Raw genomic sequence first — 16,352 nt, 5'->3', positions numbered from 1 at the left:
AGTACAGCAATTTTATATAAAAGTTTGCTCCCAAAACTGAACAAGAAAGCTGTTCATACAGATAAGTGCTTATCAGTAGGAGAGGTGACACAGGGTTACCTAAACATAGGTAATCTCTCAGAAAAGCCCTGAGAAGCCTGTGGATGGCTTCTTATAGTCATACAAATTCTCTGTGATACTGAATACAACTGAGAATGGATTACGTCAGTGCTACTGCACAGATAGCAACTCAACACAGACTGTCCTTTATTAGCACACACTTCTGAAACCCATCGGGGAAGTAATTACAGAATGCCAAAATAGGGAAGCCTGAAGTCACGAACCATTCCCAATGAGAGCAAATGGAAAATTTCTCTCTAGCCTACTAGAGTCTCAATGTCATGAACAAGGTACTGGATGAAAACAGGAAAAAAGAAGTGGTCCTCAGACAGGGACGTGACTATTTTACACCCAAGAGCAAAAGAAATTTGAAATGAGTAACAAGAATTGAAAAGTAAAAATGCATTTCAAGATGACAGCTCAATATTTTTCCATCTAAAGTATTTCTGCCATCAAATCCAGACAAAGAAAATTGACATCAATTCCCAAATTGTTTTCACAATGGAAAAAAACACCCATTTTATTTTCCCCTAGCTGGCTTGTTGAGTTGAGAAATTGTTAATAAACCACATGCATTTTCATTATTTCAGATTAATTAGATTTTACACAAAAATTCCAAGAGGATCTACTGTCTAAGAATGAAAAAGCTTTACAGATCTGCTCCTGCTCCCACTCAGTATCAGGTGCGCCTCGTTATCTTCAGAGGAAGATGCACGTGTCCACAGTTAGCAGTGATTTATTAACCCTCCTCAAAAGCTTTTCTGAATCTAATGTTCATTGGATGCCAATCTTCAGAACCACAAGGCCAAGACAGCAGGAACTCTCCATGGCTCTGGCCTTCAGAAACATGAAAGCATTAATATTAACTAAATGCCTCCAGCCCTTCCTTTCTGCTCTGAATCCCCTTGGTGCACAGCTAATTGCTTCTCCCCCCAGTATACGCTTCTCCTGGGCCCTGCTGCAGAGCAGCCAGCCTCCTGTGTTCTAAATCAGATGAGCAGCTCGGAGACAGGAACCCCAAGCATTCAGGGTTTTTCAGGGTGCCTCACCTCAGAAGGCAGCTGAAGTGTTTTATGCAACCTAGGTATATTCTAGTTTTAATTCAGCTGAATTTTTTCTATTAGGAAATGAGCTGAATTACAAAAATGAAAATCTCCATGGCCTTTTTAAAGCAAGCGCATCAATTAGAAACATGAATAGAGTGGTCTTGATTGCAACTGACATTACTACCGTGAAATATGAATATTTTCAGTTGGAGCGAGGACTTTAGTTAATATAACGATAAAGAAGTACCGAGGAATCTGGGAGATACAAATGACAAATGTGCTTGTCAAAAAACAAGCCCTGAACTGATGACACTGACTTGTGCTCTATTATTACTTGCTTCACAATCCCACGTAAGAGGATTACTGTCTATTTTGGCACTGTGTATAACAAGAATATACAGCACATAACCAAGGGGTTGTGCTAAGAGACTGCCTTATATCATCACTCCCACACTAACGGTCTCTAAGGCACAGCTCCCTCAGCACAAAGCAACCAGCTGTCCACTCCCCAAGGTCCAATGAAATGGGGGGAAGGGGAAGCGAAGATGTCAACAAGCCTTTGGGGTTTAATTCAGTGGGAATGCAAAATAATCTAAATTAACAGCAGAGTTGTATTATTTTGCAGTCCTCTGCATATAAAAATAACTACTCTGCCCCTCGTGGTCCACATCCTATTCAGCACCAAAGCAGCAGAAAGCAATCTCAAGAGCAGCCAGGGACTCTGACAGTCGCAAGAGCCATGCTACCATCTCTTCTAATGCCACACTACTAATTCTTCTAATATCCCTGGACAGGCAACGCAGCAGGCATTAATCCAGCTCTAGAAGAGTTGCTTAGCCCAAAAGTCATACTTCAGAGAAACCTTTATATTCAGACCACAAAGAAACCCATCTGAGCATCTTATTAAGGTAGACATGGGAAATTCACTACATTCCTAATATACTACAACATTTTTTTTCCTGTCAGGCACAATTCAAACAAAAAGCAGCTGGCTCACAGTGTAGGATATCTATCTGCTAATACAAACCTCATGGCTATCAAACTTCTACCACGACCATCCATCAGTCTGCCCACTAGCTGTGCCACTTATGTCTTCTCCTCCTGTGGGGAACCGGTCAGCTCTGACCCCACAGATACCAAAATATTTTAGTGTGCTGACCTGCGCAAACAGTGAAATGTTATTTCTCACATACTGAGAGAATGTCACCTGAAAATGCAACATTTCTTCCTGATCTATTCCTCAAGAGATGTATAAAAATAGAGTATAACTCTGAGAGACAGAACACAGGGTTTTCTTGAAAGCACTGCACTGCTTCAATCCACAGAATGCTCTTCTTCTGCATGTTTTAAGTTTGGAGAAAAGGGTGCAGAGAAGGATGAAAAGAGGAATAAAGATAAAGGGAAGTTAAATACAGATAATAAACAGTTCATTTTCACCCTATTCAGATAGACCATTTTCCACTGAAAATAGTAATATTTATCCAAAGGAATAATACCTGCTCTAACTAAATAAGGAGAGAATCTCTTTCAAATACCTTTCTTCATATATTCTTCTGTTTTTCTCTTGTACACTGAATCTCCTACCCTTACCATAGGCTGAAAAGGCATAAATGTACAGAATCCTTCACACACAACACGTGTAAAGGCTTTTTTTCAACTCCTTTCATGTTAGCTGGCTGGGCAAATACCAGTCAATTACTTTCACCTCTTTTCTCACACAAGGCCGACCTCAAGAGTATAGGTGCAACTCCTTTGTCCAGTCTTTTTTGGCCTTTTTCTTTTTTCCTCCCCACTCAAGGTGGAATGACTCCCTGCTTGCTGTGTCCTGCTTGCTTACGAATGTCCAAAGTTGGAGCAATTATCCATAAACTCAGTAACAAAAAACACCCAAATCTAAGCAACAAATCATAGAATCAGTAGGGTTGGAAAAGATCACCAAGATCATCTAGCCCAACCATCAACACATCACTACCATGCCTACTAAACCACATCCCTCAGTGCCACAAATCAATTGCTAATACATATCAAGTATAGAAAGAAGACAATGCTAACAAAGAAAGGTCTTTATTTGAAATTCTGCACAGGCTCAGGTGTAGAGGTACCACAACACCAACACATACACAGAGCTTTCAAGTATCAAAATACTGCAACTGCTACTTGGGAACTCTAGTTCTGTATAGAACAGAACTAAGGTTCCTCTCATTAGAAAGCAGGTGGGTAACAAAGTAACACCCATTTGTGTAGACAACTCCAAAAGCTCACTTTCAGCCTTGAGTCATGAGTTAAGAAACTTATTAATTTTCTGAAATTCCTATTTTAGGCCAATTACACAATGTACCAGACAAATGTCTCAGCTTATGTACATCAGCACTAGCATACCACAAACTCAAAACCTTATGTGCTATCTCTATTCCCCCATGACTACACAATTTCCCTAGGGATACCCTCACTGTTTCTGTCACTCAACAGCTGCATTAAATCAAGTTGATGCAAATTGCCCATCAGTTTAACAAAATTCAGAATCTGCAAAATTACACTGCCATCTTCTATAGTAGGTGATTTTTTTTTTTACCTCTTAGAATGGGAATTGCTGAAGTCAGCTGCAAGAAGACCACCATTGCTACTAAACTTCTTTTTCCCTCACTGAAATAAAGTAAGGAGCAGAAACATAAAATTAGATTAAAAATCAGAAAATGGCAAACTATTTCCTGATTATTCTTTTGATGTTGAGATATCAGGGGTGAGTAAGCCAGGTTCTGGGACCCCCTGGCAGCATCACCTCCAGTTCTTCCCACTGTAGCGTGGTGAGTCCTGTGCTACCAGCATGAAACCCTCCTTTCTCCTTAACATTTCCTGGTTTCTCTTCAGCCTAAAGAGCAATCTCATGAATTTCACTTGTATTCAACCTGTGAGGCTTTGAGCTCATTCCTTTGGGACTTTTGGTGGAAGAGGCAGCATTCTGAGTTGCCCAATATATAGCAAAAACCTACTCAGACAACAGCTCAGCTGATCAGAGCAATTTCTCTTTAAGGACAAGGAAAGCTTACTATATAGCAATCTCAGATAACATCTTACAGAGTATTTCCTCTACAAATATGCTTGGGACACAAACGAGGCTTGCTTAGCACATTCTGTGTGAGTAATCACAGGTCAAGTAGCCTCCAGAGAGTGCTCACAACTCTTTCACTATCTGCTATGCTTTATCTGCACACAGACATTTCTTTAAAGGACTACTGAGGAGGTCCAGTATTCAAACTTCAACTTGGGACTGATAAAAAGAAAAAGGAGAAATGGGAATCTAAGTGTTATTCCACGCCAAGCTCCTTGGCTTCAGGAGCACTCTGGCACCTCCAAGTGCCTGCATGAAACCCATAGGAAAATAGCAAGTAGATCTGGGAAAAACATGGTGGTAAACTATAACAGCAAACACCAAGCCCAGGTCAAATATCCACCAGAGGATATGCTCAGCTATTATATGGATTATCTGAAATATTCTGACTCCAGGGAATACAGTTTAACAAATCCAGAAAGGAAAGGATGTATCAAGGAGGATCCATAGAAGATCTACTTTTTATCTAACAGAATAAATTAACTGAAAACAGACACATAAATACAGAAAGTAGTCACTAGTCTACAAGAGCTGACTAAATTCAAACAAGTGGAGAGCAGCACTGGATGTCAAAATAAAATGCTGAGATTCCAAAAGCTGTCACTCCAGACCTGTAAGCACCAATGGGTGCCGACCCCAAGTGCAGAGCTATCTACAGCTAAGGTCCTTCTGTGCATGTTGTATGGTGAAGGAAGCCTTAAAGTCGATAAATATAGGCATGAGGAAAAAATGGCCCAGCAAAGTGACAAAAGCAAAGCAAGCAGCAGGAAAACACAGAAAAGAAACATAGTGGAACAGCACAGGAGTGTTTATCTTCCTTCAGTAACTTTCATATCAGCTTGTTCAAATCACAGGTAAAAGTATCCATGGGATTTTGTTGTTGTTTTTGGTTGGGTTTTTTTTTTTCTGATGGCATCTCCTCCAGATTCCCCAGCAGACAAGTCACAATGGAATTCCTACTGGAGTGCAATGTTTTTCACCATGTTATGCATCTCAGTGCCAATCAGGAGGTGAGAACTGGTGCTTGGGATCAGACTGCCAAGTGCAGGAGCAGCATATAGGAGCACCCAAGTTCTCTGTGCTCACACCTCTCAGCTTGTGGAGAGGCTGAAGGAAAGGGAAGAGGAAAGACCCATGTCCACAAGCACTCTCACTAGTACCGTGCAATGTGCATGGATTTCTGGACCTGTGACAGCACAACAGATGCACAAACTCAGCAACAAAGCAAGAAGACACATACCTCTCTGTGCTGCAGCATGCTGACATATTCTTTCCCATTATGTCCTTTTCATTCCTGGGCTCTCAGGGGAGATGGGGCATAGGTATGGCTGGCTGACAATCTTCATGCTGCATCAAGGGCTGCAGGACCCAGTTCTGGCCTCTCTGAGAGTTGCAGATGGGTTTGCAGAGGCACCCTTGGGCTGGGAGCTGAAACTCCAACAAACTCCAGGGGTAATTCACAGGGAGAAAGGCCATTGGCCTGCCCTGCCCTCCCCTCAGCACACACAGCACCAATGGCTTGACGGCTTCTTCCATCAGCAGCCACAGGCCAAGCTCACCCCAACTACTGCAGATTCATAGACTCACAGAATCAGATGGATTGGAAGGGACCTTAAAGATGACATAGTCCCAACCCCCTGCCATGGGCAGGGCTGCCATCTGCCAGATCAGGCTGTCCAGGGCCCCATCCAACCTGCCTTGAGCACCCCTAGTCAGCGGAGGCAGAGATGCCAAAGGTACTGACTGAAGCAGGAGATGGTTCTGCATAGTTACTTCTCGACTGCTTTCAAAAGAAATGTAAAAATAATTTAAAAGTGAAGATCAAAATGGAGTTTGTGCCTTCTGTGTTTAATAAAGGTTTTCAAACTGTTATCAGGATGAAAGACTTAAAACAGGTTTAAAAGCAAAACGTGAAACCAAAGAAAGATTCTCACATATCAGAGTCACTTTTCTGCCCCTTAAAAATCTGTGGATGAAATTCACTCACCTGCTTTAAAAATTCCCCGATCAAAACTTGGAGATGCTGGCAGTTTAAGCCTGGTTAAAAACCCCACCTGCACTCCTTATGCAGCCAAATCAGACAGCTATTTAACTTTGTGTGATGGGAAGGAGCAAGCCCATCTGCCCACCTACATGAGATTCTCCTCTCTTTTGATTGCATAAGCACTCATACAGCTTACATGGCCATAAACAAAGCTTGGCAAGGTACATGGGCCACTGCATGGGAGTTAAGGGAAGCACACCAAGTATCCCCAGCAACTCCAAATCAAAGCCACCCGCAGCTGCAGCAGCAACAGTGATTATAGGGACTCTACAAAACAATCAGTGTACAGAGCTAAAGTTTCCAGCCACAGGGTAACTAGACACTGGATCCCAACCCTTCAGTCCCTGGGAGAAGGTACAGACAAGCCAGTGCTCAAAGGCTGCTTTCATGTCTAAGTTTCCAGGCTTCTCTGGGGAACTCTGCAAGCCCAGACACTTGTCTGCCAGAATCAGGTCGGCAGCAGTGCTCTCCTGGGAGGAGAGGAGCTGTGCTCTGAGCAAGCAGCATTCCTGAGCACCAGCAGGTAGAAGGGGCACTCCCAGACTCAGAAGGTCTAAGCAAGTACAGCCACTGAGGCTCCTGGGACCCTCCTCAGCTGTAGAATAAGGCTTTATCTACACACAGACATTTCTTTAAAGGACTGCAACTTTAAGTAATTATTAGAAATCGTGTCTGCTGCCTGATCAGCATTTTGACATAAAGGAGGTTACAAAAATGCCAGAGAAGCACAATACTTAATGTTCCAAGCAATAAATCACGTGTGGGAACGGAGCTCGATCCAGTCCATGCGTACATGCAGCCCCCTCAGCTGTACCCTGAGAGGCTGCATTGGACTAGGAGCACGGTGCCCAGCTGCTGCCTGCCTTGCCCCCTGAAAGCAAACAGCTGCTCATGGGCAGCTCTGAGCATCAGCCCACAGATGAACTAAGGTGTAGCTTTCACTGAGATAAACTGATCTCGCAGCTGAGAATAACCTGAGCGCACTGCTCTTTTAAACAGGAAATCCAATGAGCAATAAAAAATGCTGGTGAGCATTTTTTACCAGTTTCAGCTTTGATACTCTTCTGCTAACGTTAGAAATAGCAATCCACAAATGGTCCTCCTGAAAACAAAGACAGACTCCAAGTATTTTAGAAACAAGTCTAAATATTTATTCTTCTTCCAGGGCAGGAAAGGATTTGACTTTGCTAGTTCTCATGCCATTATCTACACCAACCTCAGTTACACACACACACATATCCATTTTTTCTTCTATTTTCCCATAAAAGCTTTATCTTTGCATTCTGCAATTATTGTTTGTTCTCTAAACTACTGAAAGCCTACCTTCTGTTAAATCTGCGTAGGCCATTTGCTAATAACCCATCATCACCAGCCAACAGCATTCCTGAATAAGACAATACAAGCATCCTTAGCACAACAACTAATCCATCTACGAGTCCTTTTGGGGAGTTACAAGTGAAAGCCAGATATTTCTGAATGCTGAAATATTCTCATCAGTGCAATATTTCTGTATATTGTCTTCTTATGTAGAAGTTTTATGTAGCATTTTTGAAGTAAATTCTTTTGTTATTACAACAGGCACTTGCAAAAGAAGTAAAGCATTTAAAAATCATTCAGGCACCATAATGCCAAAACAAAACCTTCCAAGTGCCATAGCTAATTTCAGGAACAGCTTCTATAGTTCATTATACAAATGCAGAGTGACCTCACAGTCAAGACAAACTATCAGATCCCTACCAAAAGGCAAAAAGACTGTATTTATGTTTCAGAATTTGACAGCAGAAACACCATGAGCCCCTTCCAATTTGGGATATTCTGTGATCCTATGATTCTATAACTTAGCAATTGAGCAGTTTCTAAAGAAGGTGTGTACCTTCCATTTCAGATTATCTGTGTTTAAGGGAGTCAGTTCTTGCATTTCCCAGGCACCTGCTATAATTCCGGCTCACTTCCAAGCCTGATGCCATGCATTTTCTCCAGGTCAGCTCTGTAGCATCAAAGCCCCGCCAGGTCAAGGGGCCGAGGACCCCAAGCTTCACAAGGGAGAAACATCCTGCAAGAGTGAGCTCACACATCACCGTGCAGGCACCCAAACATGCGTCCCCTTGGCACCTTTGTCCTACTAAAAGCAACATACCACCTTGTGAGCTGGCACCTGGCCACCCCGACAGATGGACTGGAGTGCAGGCAGCCAAGAGACTATGTATAAGCACCAAATATGTTTTTGAGAGCAGGACTTCCAGCCAGGAATGTTAAAACAGCTGTCTGCATTGAGCTTGCATGCCTACACTTAAGAGGATATGCTATTGCCACTCGAGCCCTGAGCTGGATTAACTTGAAAAATAAATAAAATAGCCTCCACATCCACATAAGGTGAGCTTTTGCAGCATCAGGATTAGTGATGCTGAGGGGGCTTCACCACCCAACAGTCAGCAGGCAAACTGGAAGGGCTGAAGTGCTCCCAAGTTAAACACACTGGTGACTTTACACTCTGCATTAGAAGATACCTCTAATTTGAACTTAGCCATCTTCACTGAGAAGCATCCTTGTGTGAAAGGAATGCTTTCACCAGGCTTTCTCTTCTTTTCCAAACCTCTAAACAGCCTAGTCCAAGATTTTTGGCTAGCTTTTGTCTACACACATCCATAGCATTCAAGTCTAGGTTAGATGGAGCCCTGGCACACTTGGTCTGTGTCCCACCCTCACGCCCACCCAGGCTGCCCTCTGCCTATGCATGCCTCTCTTCAAGAACTGATACATTTTGAACCTCGGAGAAGCACCAAGCACAGGTTGTTCACGCCAACACGACCTCTTTTTTCTTTCCACAGAGCTCAGATTCTGCTCCTGCACTTAATCACTGTGTAGCTTAAAAACTGACAAGAAGCAATGATACATCCCAGTGAATCTTTTAAAAGTGCTTTGTGTTCACGTTAACTCTTTTCCCGGTGGACAGATCAGATGGCTGGCACAAAACCCACATTCACACTTCAGCTGAGTATCTCACCTTCACTTTTCTCAATCACTACACGCAAACATCCCATCTATGAGGGCATTCCCAGTATAGATCAAAGCGGCACTCGGCGCCTGGCTCCAGGCTCACCCACAGCCTTCCAGCAGTTGCTGGTGTCTTTTACCTTTGCTAACTTCAAGGCTGATCTCTGCAGCAATTAAAAGCTGCCTGAGTCATTTTGCCGTGACTTCCTGTGCCAGCAGAAATTTATGGCAGAACAGTTTCTCCCACAGTGAGGATTTCCAATAACTTTGCCTCCCTCTCATGAGGGCTCTCTTCCTCTCTCTCCACTCCTCCCCTTTGCCCTTCGTGTCTCACCTGCAGCCAATTCCCTCTCTTTTTTCCCTTGTTTTCAAACAGTAGCATGAAATTATCTGCTACCAAAAGCTTCAGCCCAATGTCTGCTGCCCCAAACTACAGCTGTGGACCTCAGCACTGAGACACTTTGTTCTTCGAGGCTAAGCTGGATTTCCATCCCAGCACACTTTTCTCAGAGGTTGGGGAGAGAGGGAAAATGCTGTATTGAATGTTTCACCAGGCAGATCAGCAGTGCTGTGAGAACAGCAGAGAAAACACAGATAATACCTACACTTCCTCACAAAGCCCAAAAACACCCAGGGCTTTCTCAAGACACCACACACAGAAATGACTTTAAAATGGTTCAGGGAGCAGTTGTTTTGCTGAAGAATAGGTCACAGGATTTAAACAACACTGATGCGGATCATTACTTTCGCTTAACAAAGTAATTACCCACACACCATGTGCGCTCCTGTCATAAATGTCTACTTTACAGGAATGATTACCTCCAAGGTTATTGCAAAGATGCAGCAAATTAACTGGCACAGGGAATGCTGAGCATCCATTTAGCAGCTATCCCAGCACCATCAGCGCCTCCCTTAATCTGAGAATGATTTCAAGGGCCGAGATTCATTTCTCACAGAATCACAGTAGATACCAGCAGAGTGCAGGGAATAACCAATCCTCCTTCACATTACACACACTATCAAAAGTGTACAGTGTTCCCTATCACCTCCAAACTCCAAAGAAGTTCAGTATTTAGTTACCCAAGAAACTCCTTTCTGACATGACAGGAAGACCTCCTGTATCTGCCCAACACCAGGTGCAGAGGGCTGTAACTTTGGAGTGTTCCTTGAGCTCCCACAACTAAGCTCTCATCCTGAAGATGTCACTTACTGTTACATCCAAGTTCTTTCCAACTGAGTTTCCACATGACTTATTGACACCTGCCAAAATTCATTGCTAAATAACTTCTGGGAAAGTAAAACAAAACACGTAAAAATCTGTCAAAGAATTGATAAAATATCAGCATTATAAATACTTCCAAATGAAAGAAATACATTGTTTCTGCATTAACAAAAAGAACACTCTTGAAGGGGCTGAGCTAACTGCAGCACTGCTTGCAGAAGTCACCTGCTTATGCTGGGGAAGGCGACCTTCTCTGATGTCCTGCTCCACACTGTTACACACTGCCTGAGTTTCACCTGTCACTGCTGGTCACCATCCCGTGAGAAAAGGGAAGGAGGGGGGAGGGCATTTAATCACAGGAAAGCACGGCAATTTTATTCAGAAAGTTTCCTTTGGAAGGCAAACTGGTGTTGTTCAGAAGGCACAGAGTTGAAGCGCCTTCAGATGGTGCCTCAAAGACCCAGAGCTCAGACAGACATGCCTTACCTAGGTAAAGCGAGGCGTTCTCTTTCTTGACATTGTCATCCAGGTAGGTTGGTCCCAAAGTATAGATGGGTGTGGAGCCCATGCCGATGAGAATTTGGGCACAAATGAATAAAGCTACATAGAGGGAGTGATCATTCCCACCGGAGTCCTTGATGCAGGCCGGAGAGTCCCACTGCTCCTTGGCGGTGCCGTTGCCAGTCACGCACAAGCCCTCGTTGCTGATGGAGGAGTTCAGCTCCTGGATCTGGTACGGCGGGGAGATGAAGTGAGGTAGGGAGAAGAGAGCGGCCCCCAGAGCGATGAAGAAGCCCCCGACGGCCAGCCACAGCGGCCTGCGCCCGCGCCCCCCGAAGTAACTGATGAACACCACCACCACCAGGCTCCCGATGTCGAAGCAGCTGACCAGCAGCCCCGACTCCGAGCTCTTCAGGCTGTATCTCCGCTCGATAGTGGTGATGACGCTGCTCAGGTAGCCGGAGACCATGAGGGACTGGATGAAGGTCAGGAAACACATGCACACCAGGAAGAAGCGCGAGTCCGCCAGCACAGTCCTGAGGCACGCTCTACCCGGCGGCCCCGCCAGCAGCAACGGCGGCGGAGGCGGCGGGGGTGCTCCGGGGGACACCCCTCTCCCGGCCGCCGCCGGCTCCGTCCTCCGGGGGAAGCTCCCGATGGCGGCGGCGGCGGCGGGCGGGGTGCGGGCAGTCCCGGCGGCGGCGGAGCCCGGCCCGTCTTCGGGAGCCGCTGGGGCTCCGGCGTTCGGCGTAGCGCCGCCACAGTCCCCGACCGCCAGGGGGGAGCCGAGCGCGGCCCCGCGGCCCCGGGGCACCGCCCCGCCGATTGCCGGCAGGCTGCGGCACCGCGCCGCCGCCGCCCGCTCCGCCCCGGGGCAAGGCTGCCGCGCCGCGCCGTCCGCCGAGGCCATGCTGCGCGCCGCGCCTCACAGCCGCCCGCTCGGCTCCATCGCCGCCGCGCGTCGAACGCGCTGAAAGAGCCGGCGGGAGTGCAGCATCGCGGGGAGGGGAGGAGGGGAGGGAGGGGACAGGGGTGGCCCTAACCGCGGCCGCACGTGTCAGCCCGAGCCGCTTCTGGCTTCATCCTTCCTCGGTCGCGCTCAAGGGGCCGCCCGCCCTCCGGGACGGCCCCGCTGCCGGTGGCTCCCGACTCCCTCCTTCGCGCGGCCGCGCTCCGCATCCGCCCGTCGCTCTGCCACCCGCATCCTCCTCGCTCTCTCTGGCTCTCGAGCTCTCTCTCCGCTCCGCCGGTGACGGAGCTCCGGGGGCCGCCGAGCTGCGGGACGGAGAGCAACGAGGCGGTCAACAGCGCACCGCACCGCCCCGCTCTCTACGCCCTCCCCCCCACCCCCCACACGGGTACCGGGAGCACCCACCGCCCCCCGCGGGTTTACATAAGGCACAGGCGTGTCCGCGGAGCGCGACCCTACGCCAAAGGTCGCCGTGCCACGCTTTTTATTTTCGAGCCTAAAAATAACCGCGCAGAAATAAACACCCGGCGGGATGGGGGGGTTGGGGGGGGAGAGGGTAGGCACGGGTAAGGGGAACAAAGCCGGGCGGGAGCCGTGCTCCCCCGGAGCCCGCCTGGCGCTGCCTACCCGAGCGCGGGGCGCGGGAGCTCCTTTGTCCCCTTTGTCTCCGGCTCGGGGAAGGCGGGGAGGAACGCGGGCCCGCCGGCGCCTCACGCCCGGTGCCCCTCGGCCGCCTCCGCCTCCGGGCAGCGCAGGCGCGAGCGCAGCCCGACCCGGAGCCGCGAAGCCGGCTGGTGCCCGGCTACCTCCGCCCCGCTGCCGCTTCGCGTCCCATTCTGAGAGCGAGACGGGCCCGCCGCCAAACGGGCACCTCCGGCAGCGCCGGGCGGCACTGAAGGCGCTCCGCTGTGCTTTGTAAGGGGGGGTGAAATCTGCGGAGGGCGATATGCTTAACTACAGCTTGTGCTACGAAGTGAAAGAACAAAGGGATTCCGAGGGGGAAAAGGGAGAAGAACCTGACGGCCCGCGCTGTGCAGGGTCCTGTCGGCAGCGTGAGCCCAGAAGTGGGATTCACACGCGCTTGGGGAACGCAGTTCAGGGTGCGCCCCTCAGGGAGCTTCCCCTTCGTGCCCTCTTCCCGGTGTGTGCCGTGTCCTCAGTTTCCTCTCCAGCTCCTCTGGTTTAAGGGCTCCTGCACGCTGTGACGTGTGTTGTGTTCTGACAGAGGGTGCAGACTGAGGCATTCCTCTTCGTGACCTAAGCGTTACCATAAAATAATCCTAAAGAATGCAGGAAAATCATATCCTATGCGTTTCTGAAAAGATAACCGAGATGATGTGCTGCAGGATCTCGGTTTGGTTTGTTTCTCCTCTAAACAAAAGCAGTGTTTAAGATTGAGTGGTTAGATTGATTTACTTGCACATAACTTCAATCAGTGGGATCATAAGATCCCATTGTCTATTTTAGATTGGTGCTCAGTAGCTGTTTCTGCCCATGTAGCACTCAGCCACCTCAAATGCAGCACAGCCCAAGCCGTGCTTTTCCCTTCCAGGCTCTCACCCCCTTCTGTTAATAACCTTGAGTCCAGTTGGACCTATAGGGTTGGTGTTCCCTTTTATTCTGGCATTTCTTAAAGATCCCACACGTCTCAATGCTTTGTTCTACACAAGGACCCTGACCTATCCCTGAGACATATATATACAGGGCCTGCTCCAAAAGTGATGCCTCCTATTTTATCATGTTGCCCACAATACCAGTGGTGGATGCTGGTAGTATGGTAGTAGAGGCTGAACGTTCCTGCCAGTATGCCATTACATGTTGATGCTGTGTGCCAGATGGCTGCAGAGAGGCAGTCTGACAGAATGGCATCTGACATGGAAGTGTTTGTGAAGCAAAGGTGTGTCACTGAATTATCCCATGCGGAAAAAAATCGCACCCATTGATTTAATTGACACACATTTCTGGAGACCAAACAGCACAATGAGGTGGTGGGTGGTGCATTTCAGCAGTGATGACAGTGACATTGGGTCATCTCCACGGGTGCATGTTTTTATGAGCACAGCATGCAGGCTTTTATTCATCACAAGGCAAAAATGCACAGCTAATGGTGGTGACTGTGATGCCTGGTGATGTACTGGACCCTGATCTGTCCCAGGCCATGAAGTGAGTAAAGAGCCCTGCTGAAGGTGCTGGGGGCCAATGGCTCTGCTTCTCTTCTGGCACTGCATGTGCACAACCAGGTTTTACACCAGCCATTATACCACAAATGCAATAAATCAGCTTTTCTTCCTTCCCTGTTTCGCTAAAGCCGCTGCCGTTTTTGGGCAACATCTGCTCTTCATTCCCAGCCCAGTATTAATAAAGCAATAAGCAAAACAGGATGTGCATTAGGAGGCTAATGGGTTGTGAGTCCTCCTGGAGAGCAAGCATTGGGAGCATAAAGTGAGAGGGCAAGTGACAGCTCCTCAGGGAACCTCAGCAAGACTGTGTCCTAACAAGCCCCCGAGGACAGCTCTGAGAGCAGCTCTGTGTTTTTGTTTGAGACTTCAGACAGAACACTTGTAGGAGCAGACTCCAAACTAAAGGGCTTGTTTAGTATGAGAAATGAGCTTAGCCACACTCGCATTGCACAGGAAAGTGTCCAGATGGGTTTTGAATAGCTCTTTCTGCAGCTTGTTCCAGTGCTCTGTCATCCTCAGGGTAAGAAGTTATTCCTCACGTTTGTATCGAGCTTCCTGTATTCCAATTTGTGCCCATTGCCCCTTCTTCTGTCTCTGCACACCACTGAAAAGAGCCTGGCCCTACCCATTAGACTCCTGCACTTTTGATATTTATAAGCATTGATAAGACTCCCCCTCAGTCTTCTCCAGGCTGAGCAGTGCCAGCTCTCTCATCCTTTCCCTATATGGGAGATGCTCCAAAACCCCTAATATCCTTGTGGCATTCCACTGGACTCTCTCTAGAAGTTCACTGTCTTTCTTGGACTTTCTTAATCATTGTGAAAATGGGACCAAAAGTATCAAATCTTTGTGTCTGTGTCCTATATGAGTACACAAAGAAGAAAAACAAATTTGAATGTAAAAAGTCTCAGGTGTTTGTTATATATAAGGAGCTTAAATAATAAAATGAAACAATCATAGTTCAAAAAAGCAAGAAGGGAAAGTTGTCGTGGTTTTGTAGAGTAATTAGGTGCATTTTATTTTTCATCGTGCTGTGAATCTCTGGAGATCATCCTCATGAATGATAAGTGACAAACAGGGAGAGAAAGGCTGTAATTCCCAGTGCTGCAACATATCTGACTGTACTGGGAAGTGTGCAGTGGATAAAAGCTGGGGGTGGGTGCAGGGAGATCACAGAGTAAGGGAAGGGCTGTGGGGGCAGCCCCTGGTCTGAAGCCTGCACTAAGTCATGGAGAGGGCCTTCCCTCAGACCCATGTTATTAAACACTGGGATACTTTGATAGAAAAATATACACTGCTGTGGTAGCCCAGCACCAATAAGATATGCTGTGATATATGCCTTGAATGTAAAGACACGTTTCCTAAAACCCCTAGTTTTAAGCCTTTTTGTCCTACTGCTGCAGTAGTATCAGGCATGGGATACACAATATAAATGTGAGAGGAAGAAGAGAGCTGTATGCAGGCTTTCTACTCTGTTTCACTCTTTGTGTTCACATTTTCTCTCTGAACGTTCCTTTACTATATCCTGCTATTAAAGTGGTACAAACATACATCTGAAACTGTGGAAGCACTCTTTGAACCCAGAATCAAAGCCACAAGCAAAGACTGGAGCCGATTTCCCCCTCACTCATTCACAGGGATCTTGCCTCTCAGCGTCTGCTGCTTTATTTCAATGTCACCTTTCCAGAGCCTCTTGGCAATAATTCCATGTTCACGTATAACCTGATGTATTTATATTCAGTTAATGTATGCTTTATGACCTTAGCCATCCTTAAACATCATTCTCCTATCCACACTTACATGCCTTTATGTGTGCTGGTTTTAGATGGTAACTGAAAAATTGAAGCTTGAATCTGTTTGAATTGTTTGCCCATATCCAAATTCATAATTCCATATTAAAATAGAACATTTGCTCATTGTTTTTGTCTCCCGCATGATCATTAGCTTCTCTCAGGGGAACTGCACTGGCAAAATCACAAAACATCACTACCACAATAGAAGAAACATGGAAGAATGCCACTAAGTAAAAATATCCTCTCCCCGAGTCAGTATGCAGGAACATAAACATGTCTGGGAGCTCCTGGATCACCTCTCCTTCTCCTTGATACCACAGAAGGATCCTTCTCAGTCTGGAGTGACCACAGCACTCCTTGACCACCGGTATCACCAGCAACAGAACTCATCCTG

The 16,352-nt window shown here is 46.9% G+C and overlaps 1 protein-coding gene across 2 annotated transcripts in view; it reads right to left on the bottom strand.

The window, feature by feature from the left end:
• The window catches only part of SLCO5A1 (solute carrier organic anion transporter family member 5A1), a 67,996-nt gene extending 55,271 nt beyond the window's left edge, over positions 1–12,725 (bottom strand). The window contains exons 1-2 of one of the 2 annotated variants that reach the window (XM_072328661.1): positions 12,613–12,725; positions 11,001–12,290 (exon numbers count right to left, since the gene is read on the bottom strand). In XM_072328661.1, the coding sequence (XP_072184762.1) occupies positions 11,001–11,925 (925 nt within the window). In that variant the 5' untranslated portion in view covers positions 11,926–12,290; positions 12,613–12,725. Of the gene's footprint in view, positions 1–11,000; positions 12,336–12,612 lie in introns of those variants that run through there. The other variant, XM_072328660.1, reaches the window with a different exon arrangement.
• Positions 12,726–16,352: the final 3,627 nt, after the last annotated feature.

Source organism: Excalfactoria chinensis, chromosome 2 (assembly GCF_039878825.1).
Source record: "Excalfactoria chinensis isolate bCotChi1 chromosome 2, bCotChi1.hap2, whole genome shotgun sequence".
Lineage (NCBI taxonomy): Eukaryota > Metazoa > Chordata > Aves > Galliformes > Phasianidae > Excalfactoria > Excalfactoria chinensis.
The sequence above is the reverse complement of the archived record's forward strand: the minus strand, read 5'-3'. Positions and strand labels throughout refer to the sequence as shown.